This window comes from Malurus melanocephalus, unplaced genomic scaffold (genome assembly GCF_030028575.1).
Source record: "Malurus melanocephalus ecotype Western Australia unplaced genomic scaffold, MMel_1.1 scaffold_144, whole genome shotgun sequence".
NCBI lineage: Eukaryota > Metazoa > Chordata > Aves > Passeriformes > Maluridae > Malurus > Malurus melanocephalus.
The window spans coordinates 213,552-224,249 of record NW_026623376.1 but is presented as its reverse complement, the minus strand read 5'-3'; the positions used below and the strand labels follow the sequence as shown (position 1 = coordinate 224,249).

General features: G+C 40.9%; 1 protein-coding gene across 1 annotated transcript in view; it reads right to left on the bottom strand.

The window, feature by feature from the left end:
• Nucleotides 1-439: 439 nt before the first annotated feature.
• Nucleotides 440-10,698, bottom strand: part of TRPC7 (transient receptor potential cation channel subfamily C member 7) — a 64,268-nt gene continuing 54,009 nt past the window's right edge. The window contains exons 8-11 of the mRNA XM_057371343.1: nt 7,655-7,876; nt 2,665-2,740; nt 1,827-1,938; nt 440-824 (exon numbers count right to left, since the gene is read on the bottom strand). Coding sequence (XP_057227326.1) covers nt 680-824; nt 1,827-1,938; nt 2,665-2,740; nt 7,655-7,876 — 555 coding nt within the window. The 3' untranslated portion in view covers nt 440-679. The remainder of the gene's footprint in view (nt 825-1,826; nt 1,939-2,664; nt 2,741-7,654; nt 7,877-10,698) is intronic.

Genomic DNA, 10,698 nt, shown 5'->3' with positions numbered 1-10,698 from the left:
ATTCCTGAGTGAGAGCAGCATTCTAACTCCCCATGGCAGGACTGCACAGCTTCTCCTGTACAGATGCTGGAAGGACAGGAGCTGATTGGCACAGCTGTGCCTGGAAAACGTTTCATATAATGATGTCGTTGTTCCTACATCACAGAAAATAATAAAAAAAAAAAACCCTATTTCCATGTAATAGGTAGTCAAAAGATCAAGCAAGTATTTCACTCAGTGTACAACAAAATATTATGAGGTAATTTTAATTTTTTTCCCATTTTTAGGTAAAAATATTACAGTATACAAGATAATCTTATTAAAGGTAAAAATACAGTATTTTTTTTCTCTAAACAGATCTACGTACAGTACACTTTTTTTTTTATTTTGTTTTCTTTTATTTTTGTACAAATATAACTATTATTCTATTAGGCTATATGTATTCTCATCTGGCACTTAAGAACTGATCACAGGTCCCSTTCTGGCTCTGCTTGTTTGTCTCAGCTGAAACCCAAATGTTGTGTTTATTTTATAGCTGTCTCTTGTAAACAAACAGTCCAGTTCCATGGTTCCCAAGTAGTARGGTGTGCTTTAAGTAGTTGAAATCATTTAGTCAACCATGAAAACCCAAGCCATCCACGTTTGCAGTTGTGTTGCACAGACTCACAACTTTCCTGTCGTAAAAGTGTGATCTTTGTTATTACCACAGCCTTAGAACAGTTTGAATCCCTTTCTCATCTTTTGTAAGAGCCAAAAACATAAGACAACAATTTCTACAATGATTTTTCCTATATTTGCTTTTTCTCTTTTTTTCTTTTTTTTTGGTCAGAATGTTCAATTGAAGCCTTTTTGCATTAATTTCAGGGTTGGAAACTACTGGGMAATGTTCTTCATGATTGATCTCTCCCTATGGCTTGCAGTTTGACCTCTGGAATCTGAAAGCTGAGCTCAGTTGCATCGCTGTCTCTGAATTAATGCTGTTCTTTGAACTGAACACATTAGCACAAGGTATTTTATCTCTGGGTATTCCTGGGAAGTGAGTTTCACATCATTACGAATATTTCAGCACACTGTTGTCGGAGATGGGATCGACTAAGGATAAAAGAGAGGCTAAGTGCATACAAAGAGACCATATCCATCAGCAGACTAGCTAATACAGCTGGAAAAGGTGGAGAGGAGTGTTTGGCTGGGAATCCTTTCCTCAGGTTAAAGGATCATTTACCCCACAAGCTTGATTCCGTTTTTCCAATGCTGCCATCCAGTCTGTAGTTGTTGTACTCTGCCTTGGTCATTTCAACAGATGAAMTCTCATTTYATTTTTTGTTAGAYRCAGYGCTGTTCAGAGTTATCTYCAGGGYTGCCACCATAAACATAAAAGGAGARTACACACCCAAGAATAGRAAGTTTAAAAATTTAGTGGGGAATATGCTTGGCACATTTTTTTCTTCAGACTTCACCCAATTCTGGTCACTATTGACGCTGTTGGTATTAATGAGCACGGTTACCTTATCTTCTCTGGAGTCAGATGAATGAAGATCTGGCCTTTTTTGCCTTTAATTGGAAGTGCCTTCTTTATGGTGCATCTGCTTCTGATGTCAAGGGGCATAAATTTTTACTGATAAGTCACTTTTGTATCAGAAAATGTGTAACTGGTCACTCACCAAATGCAAAAGTAAAAGTGCTCCTACCAATACTTTGCTTGTCAGCAAAAGCTGACTGTGCAGTACCCATCTTTCACATGTTCTTTGCCCTCCTAAGATGCTGGTTGAGAATGAGCAATGTTTAGAGAACGAGTTGCCTTTCTCTGTATTCACCATCAAATGTCCTTATTTAGGGTCTTCCCAAACTTGTCACTCAGCTGCTGTATTAGTTTCGCCAGCTCACCAGTAGCTTGGGACTTCTCCTCTAAGAGTTCATAGCGGAGACTGGAAATATCTTGTTTGATTTCTTTAAGTTCTCCTGAAAGAGGAAAATGTCCTTGTTAGAAGTACTGAAGTGAATAATCCTGATGGTTCTGACACCTGACAGAGCACTCATTTCAGTGTATTTGCTCAGGAATGGGTGTGGAGCTGCACTTGATTCCTCTATATTATGCACTTAATATTTGTAGTTATAAGGAATAACCTGTACTTGCAGTAGTGGTGCCCACAAGCAATAGCAAACACATGTGGAGAGTTCATATTTTTTTCTCAGATTTGTTCTCTCTCCGCATATTGATCTCCACCGGGTATTTGCACAGGGTATTTGCAGGAGGGAAGCACTTAAGAGGTGTTWGAGGTTGTTTTCCACCTGCACACAAACCCCACGTGCCACCATGACAATATGARTCTGTATCCCATTCAAAAAAAATGTCCTTGGGGCAGGCCTGGGCAGTGCAGTCAGAAAATGCTCTGCTGAGACAGCCAAGGAAGGCTGGGTGTTGGCCATACCCTGATTGTTGTAAAGGAATGGTGGAGCTGTGGGGTGAGTGGGGCTGTGTGGAGATCCTGCCAGATGTGGGTTCTGCAAAGGGAAAATAAAAACCTGGAACTGCAAGGGCACCAGGGTGGCTCAGAGCCAGCACTGCTCACCGGGGTGGGAGCTCGAGCAGCTCTGTCTCACCTTAGCCCAACCCTCCTCCTGGCCAGATCAGCAGCAGTGACAGCCCATGCTCATTAGGGGTGTTAATTACTAAATTCCACTTGCCTTCATTGACCTCATCGTTTTCTCGGTCCACCTGAGCCTTCAGCACGTAGCGCTTGATCAGACGCTTCATGATCTTCTGCAAGGAGARCAGAAACACTTCTCTTAGTGGGAGACTGTCCACACTGCCCTCATTCCAGGCTTATTRTCAGCAATTCAAACATCTGCTTTCACTAGGGATAATTTTTTATTGATTTCCCATTTATTTTGTATTTTATATTATGAACACTGCACTACAGTAGTTGATTGACAGCCCTTCGATCGCGACCCCACATGTGAAGCACTTCGGGATATTTTGTGGGATGTATGTGAATATGGAGCAGTCCCATAGAGAGAAAGAAAACACAAATGATCCAACAGAAAGCTGAGAAATGGCTCCCAGAGCTTTCTTTTAGCATGTTGCTGCCTAATGGTACTTTACAGGAAGAAATAAGTGGTTAATTAATGATGTTAGCAAACTCACTCACAATGCAGCTGACCCCAGGTTCACAGAAAGACTCTGTTAGCCTTGTAATTGGGTTTTTAAGAGAAAATAAATTTAGAGAAGGACAGAAAAAAGAGAGCTTGAACAGAGGTGGGGAACTTTGCTTAAGTGAGAGAAGTTTCTTAGGGAAATGGTGGATTTTAAGAGACATGTACAATGAAAAATATAGAGCCATGACTTATAAAATGGAAGATGATAGTAAAGAATAGAATGTACGGAAATATATGATGGTTATGGATATGAGCTTGCAATGTGCTATTGTTCAAAAAAAGTCTAATTTCCATTTGTCTAGAAGGAAAGTGACTTTGGCTGCCTTGGGCTGCACACTGGGGTAGAGCTGAAGGCCTTGCCTTCACTACAGAAAAGACTCAGTGGGGAAAAGAAATCTCAGAATAAAACCCCATTAAAATAAAAAGGAATAAAAACATATAAACATAAAAAAAGAATTGCTCTGTGAGTGACAGAGATTTAGGAACATCATCTGCAAACATTGACCAGATGCTCAGGGAGAAGCCTCTCCCAGCATGGACTCACTTCTCCACAGAGCAATCCCATCTCTGCTTGGAACAKGACTGAAAAATGCTGCAAAAGGCGTGAAACAAGGATTGAGAAATCAGTACACCTGCTCCTTTTTTTTCTGAGTAGCCAAATAAGAGTTACAGCAATGCAAAAGGCATGTGAAGATCAAAGAAGGATCCATGCAACCATGGATTATGGGATGTCTAAGACTGTCCTGGTATGTAGAGGCAGCTGGCTAAGCAGGTGAGTCATTGAGGAGAGGCACAGGGCACGTACGGAGTGTTGGAGATGGCCAAGGTAGTAGAATCCAGAGGGAAGWAGGGCTGTCACCTGAGAAAACATAAATGAAGTAATGTTTGGGGAAGGTTGGGAAATCCTGGATCCGAAAATAAATAGCTTTTTTTCAGAGCAGAAGATAGGGGAAACTTAGACTAAAACAAGGAATCACAACACAGGCTCTTATTACCTGAGGGAAAAAAAAAATGACATATTTCTGCTCCAGTTTCAACTATCCCTCTGACTTATCTATCATTTTCCTGGACTAGTTTATTCCCAGATCATGGCAGCTGTGTTGACTTATTCCTCATACGTTCCAAATTATTGCATGTTTAAATTCTGAGTGTTTTTGTTATCCCTCCAGAGCACTGTCCACATGCAGTCCAAGCACACAGACTGCAGAGACTGCAGATACATCACTTGATAAATACTGCTGAAGAAAACAGTTCAGCAACTGCTTCAAAGGTTTTTCCACATGTAAAAGGAAAGCTTGCCAGTCAGATTTTCATACTGTTCCTTCTTTAGATAATCAAGACTATTACACCTTCCTGATATTATTTKGGCAATTTCTTCCTGAATCATCTGAAATGTTCTAAGTTAATTTGAAGACAAATCTTGTATTATTAAAGCAAGATAACAGGTACTTATGTTTTCCTATCTATTTTTCACAGTCACCTTTGGCTTTTTCAATATTGGAAATAAGGGTCTAATTTACCACAAACATTAGGTGGTCTCATTGAGAAATAATAGCTACAGGAAGAGARCCAGTCCAGCAGAGCTGACACATCACCTGTGGGTTTGAATGGATGGGACAGTGCCAGAAGTGCTGAAATGTCACTTTGAGCAGGACACACGCTCTCAACCCTTTTTCTCTGATGGTATCGAGCCATCTTATAGACAGCTTCAGATGCCAGAGTGAATGCATCCCGTTTCTAACTCAGATTTTTAGATACCCCTCCTATTGAGGTGCAAAAGCCTGGAAAACTTTTAAAACCAGTAGAAATTTATTGCTGGTCTGCTGAACAGCTCAGGAGCCCATTGTGCTGGGTGCTGCACCAACACAATACAAACCACAACTGCCATTGCACATTTTAACCAATTTAACTGCGATTTTCCTCATCTGTCTCTAATGTTGGTCTCTTCAGATATAGCACTTGCCATCAGATTCCTCTTCATTTTACGTTTAAAAAGAAGGCAAAAAGAAGGCGGGGCGCATTCAKTTTATTGTATTGCCCTAGGACACGTTTGCACAAGAAATAACACATCTGCTGGCACAACAGAGAGTTGGGGGACCCTGWGCCACCCCTGCAGCCACAGGGGGGTTTGAACCGTAGCACTTTGCAGGTTTAGCTTGGCAGGACGAGCCACTGCCAGAGGAAGCACATGCAGATGGGARTGCAGCAGCTGGAGAGATGATTCTGTGTGAAATGGGATGCGGGACACAGGATGGGAGGAGCAAAGGTCAGATGGTACCTCCTGTATTAATTTAAACACCCTCCAGTGGCATTAATTAACGTGACAAATGTTAGCACCACGTGTAWTTCCATGGGTGATTTGTCTCTGGAATCCCCAGCCTGGCCCATCCCAGGATGGCATCGACTGGGAGAAGGCAAACACGACCCTTGCAGGTAAGAGCTGCTCACTGACACATCTCTCCCCTGGCTCTTGCTTTCGTGCTGKGATTACCTGGTATCTTGTGGGCTTGTTATAAGCGTTCTTCCCAGAAAAACTCTCTGTGTTTTGAATGTTAGAGTGAAAACGAACTTTCTGAAATTATAAAACATCATGATATGATTAAATCAGTGATAGCTTTTCATACCCAGACAGCCCCAAACTAAGCAGAGCTTTAGAAAAACAGTAGGAAATTGTCCCATGTATGGTAAAAGACAGAACATTCAGGACAAAAAAGTAAYTGGAAATTATTTCCGAATTTTTGGAACACAGAAAAGAGAAAAAAATACAGAAATTAAAGGAAAAACCTGGATTCTAAATTATCTACAGAAATGGTATTCACAAGCAACATATAACAAGGTGTTAAGAGGCGTAAAATATTTTTAATGAGACTGGTGCTTATTAATTYAGAACAACTTAGTAAAGGAAGAAGAATAACTACTTGTATTTGGAAAGAACATGACTGTGGTACAAAAACAAATTCTGAAACACCGTTGATTTTCACTGGTCCTTTTAAAACAGTAGTACCATTTGCTACTTTTTTKGCTTAAGAAAAATATGTATTTTTTAAAATGGACCATTTTATTTTTATCAGAGGCATCACAGCTCTAGAAGCTTCCAAGGAGACTTTTCTGAACACTACGCAAAATACTTGTTAGAGGTTTCCTTGACTGTTATCCACCTTGGAGGTTTTTGGTCCAAGTGCTAACAAAAAAAAAATGAAATCACTTGTTCARAGGAATAAATATCAGACTTCTGCATCTATATGCAATTGTATGTAGAGGGAAGGCCCTGGATGAGGGCTTTTCTTTCCTGGTTGAACCCGAGATCCTGATTATTTTCTTTTTCAAAACAGGGTGCTTATAATGATTAGATTAAAAGTCTGAAATAATAATGTATTTTTTTTTTTTTGTTTCTAACTTACTCATCAGGTGTGTCATGAGCTTACAGAGACTCTTAAAGATGATATGTGAAMAAAAACAACAGGCAAGCAAGAAATGACTGATACTCTCAATTGTTTATGCTAAAGCTATGGAAAATATGAATTTTGCATGAGTTCCAYGGAAAAGGGCAAGCCAGACACTTTCACTCATGTAGCTTGCTTGGGGAAGGAAAGGCTTAGAGAAAATTTTATTACTTTGGTTTAGASTTTGAAGCAGAAATTAAATTTGAAACAAAGCAAGCTTTGTGGGGTTAGATTCAAACGACATTTTAAAAACATATTTTTAAATCATCATTTGCGGGAGTTAAAGGAAAAACACTTCTTTYATTTTGACACTCCACTGTTCCAGTGGTCCTTTCATTACTCAAGAGCAGTGTTAAACAGATTTGTAGACATGCTTGTCTACCTTGGCAACGCTCACCATGTTGGCAGTTAATTATTTGATAACAAGGACAGAGATTTCTCCCTTTAATTTGGGAGCTGGCAGAGAGTGGGAGAGCAGCARACCTTGAGCAATCTCCCAAACTCCTGGAGGATAATCCTCTCTGGAGGCCGTGGGCTTCACCATGTTCTGGATGAGCCTCCAAAGAGAGCCAAGAGATGCAGACGGGGCTTAGAGCCTCCTGCAGTCCCAAAGACAAGGTCTGCAAAGCCTCCTCCAGCTGCCTTTTCCCTCTCCCTGGGTTCTTTCGAGGTTACAGCTGAGGGTCACMCYSTTGTCCCCTCCCTGGGCAGTGTCAYACAGCTCAGCCAGGACAGCCTGGACCGATGGGCTGAGCCAGAGMAGCTGAGAGCCTCCTGTGCCTCTGCTTCTGCCCCTCTCTTTGACCTTGGTTCTTGRCCTTGGAGTGCCTGCTTTTATAAATTTATACAAGTGCCTGCTTTTATAAGGCTGCCCTTTCCCTGGTGTGAGGATGGTGCCCAGTGCAATGAGGACACAACTTTGGGAGGATCCTCAGCTGCGATGTGGAACAAACACCACRCAGTGATGAGATCCTTTGCCAGGCTCTGCTGTTCCCTTGGACCATGCAACCCCCTCCAGAAGGTCCCTGGCATCAGTCCTTTCCCCAAAGAAGCTGAAAAGTGAAGATAAAACATACCCGTTTTTTGGAATTCAGCATCCCCATCTCAAGGTCATTTTCACAGTTTTTGGCCTTAGATTTGCAGAGTTTTATGAGGCACATTTTTATTCTCAGTATGAGATAATAAAATGATTTAGGGCTTGGCACTAGATTAAAAGGAGCAGGTAAAGTCCTTCCTTCATCAAAGTAGGATAGCCAGAGCTTGGCACGTGCAAACTTCCACTCCACATCTGCATCCTCCTTGGGAAGGGAAGAAGGAGAAAACAAATCAACATTCMAATTAATAAATAGGAAGGAATTTAGCTATGAYCAGGACAAACATACAGGTAGGAGTWAACCAGAATCAGATTCTGCCTGCCAGAACAAGGCACARAACATGTCATTGCTGGCTTCTCTGTGGTAATCTCAAAATAAGGAGAATTTAAACAAAGTGATGAATAAACAGAGAGTATGTGTCCTCCAAATGTTAGACTATTTCCTTGGATATCAAAGGGATTGTCTCAGTAACAATCTGGTSGTTTTGCTGTGCTGATAAATGAATGTGTCAGGACAGAGACATGGAAAGCAGAAGAAACTGATTTGAGCACAACAGCAAAGCCTCTCTGATGAACAGCAGCGCTGTGTGTCATCTGTTAGCCCTGCACTGGGCAGCAATCCATGGACAGGCTCAGCCACTGCTTTCTGCTMTCAGCACATTTCCTCTGGATCCTGTCTGTATCCCTGTACACCTTCATTCCTCTGCCATTCACCTCCTCCTGTGATGAAGGTGGAGGCAAAGTCCATCATTCATTGTCTGTGAATCTCCTTTGTGAACAGTCAAAGAGGGCTGGGGTCACTCCCAAGTGACGAGGGCAAGGTTAGAAAATATTTGATGGGGGAAATTGTTCACTTGGCATTTATACAGGAGGATGGTCAGGGCCATGGCTCAGGGCCATTCACCAGGCAGAGGAAAGGGTGAGATACAGCTCCTCTACAGCTGCTGTCTTTGTGCTTTACATGGAGGGCAGAAACAGCGACAGAGGTGTGGATCTGCCAACACCCTGTACATGTGTGCATCTGTGTTCTGCTGGAATTCACAGCCTCTGATTACCCTGCACYTCTGAAACCAGGTCAGAAACTGGCATGGACAGTGGAGATTAATTCTGCCACAGCCACAGCAATGTGTCTTCACCAGTGCAGCAGCACTCACTGCTGCCATTTGCTCTTCTCATGGTTTGGGGTTGCACCTCACAGCATCCTAAAGCTGATTTACAGAATAAATCACTTGTGAACAGTAATAATGCCTTTCTGTTGAGCAGTTAAAAAGCATTACTGATGGAATTAGCTTTGTTTTATGGCTGGCAAAAGGATTTCTTTCCATAAATGCCAATTTCTCAGGAAGCACCAATACTTCAGGCATAAACAGAAGCTGCTGAAGAGACATGTTAAATGGGAGGCAGGAGAACATGATTTTGTCACTCCAGCTGATAGTAAACCATCTCCCCACTGCCCATGATGGAATTTGGTTCCTTGGTAGCCCATCCTATGGCATTATTGACATTGCTSTCACCAGATGAACACAYTGGCAATAGGAACTTTGCAGTCASTGTCCCTGGGGATGTTGAAAGGTGYGCAGCTGTGGCCCTTGGGGACATGGGCTGGSRGTGGCMTTGGCAGTGCTGSATGAATGGTTGGAGTCAATGATCTATAGTTTTTTTCCAACCCCACGGACTCTGATTCTATAACTCTGTCTTTAATCTCACTGTTACTGAGGATTGAAATTATTTATTATGAGAAGAACTACTTTTTCCTCAATTAGGAAGGTCTGGCCCAAGCAGCTCACACTTGCTTTGCTTGCTGATACWTACAAGTAATCTTCAACAAAACTCTGAAAATTTTTATGCAATTAAGAAGGATGACAAAGTATTTTGCCAAGAAAATGCCCATCACAAAGTTTAGATTGGAAAGTTAAYATAGGCCATCTATTCAGGTATTTTCAGAGATCTTTTTTTTCTCAGAAAACTTTCAAGAGCATCTCTGTCTACYACAATAAACTAGAAAATGCAGTAAGAGGCTGAGACCTCTTCTGAAATAAAACTTGTTCCAGGTGAACAGGATTCAGAAAATTGCTTGATCTTAAGTGAATAGAAACMTTTGGAGAAATGACTCTGCTTTCTTCAAGCCTGAAAGATTCTGGGCCAGAGAGCGTATGMAAGGCCTCTCTGACATTTAGACTCAGTTACAGCACACACAGGGTTATATTTGTGCTACAGTACATGGATGAATCACACATTACAGTGAGAAAATATTTTCAGCCCTGGCCTTTTTCAATGTCAGGTTCTGAGGGGAGATTAGGACAAGTAATTAATACAAACCCAACCGCAGAAGTTTGACATTTAACAAATCAGAAGTAAGAGGTGACTCAACATTAACATTATCCAAATCATATATATTTTTTTTTTCTGACTTTATTTAGATTAGCAGGGAGTTGTTTATGTCCAAAACATTCAGCAAAYCCACTCTGCTAATCACCATACTACTGAGCAGGGCTGGGTAAACCTTGCAAATGCCTTTCTGCAGAATCCTATTCATATTCCTTGAAAATAAAATATTTAAAAGATAGCTTTAAAAGTTTTAAAAGATAGTTTTTGCAAATGTCAACAAAATCATGTTTTGCAGACCTAGCGACTCCTCCAAAAAAAAACAAAAACCCAAAAAAAACCCCCCCAAAAAAACCACCCCAAAATATTCTGTATCAAGTAGTATGCCTGGTAATTGGAAAATATGGAATTTCTAAATATGCATACATGACCTTCAGAATTACATGGGCTGAAGTGTTTAAGCAGTAGAGAACAGGGCAAAAAACTAGAAGAAATATTGCTCTGTCTGAATATAAGCAAACAATGCAGCTAAGGCAACACACATGGATAAATTATCATAACCATCACAGGGAATAAAAAATATCACAAACCACTTTCATTAACTATATGTAAAGCAAATTTGGTTTACTCATAGAGGCCTATTAGAAACAAAGAAGGTGAAATTGTTCTAGAAATGAGTCACTGTTGATTATTAATTCAATC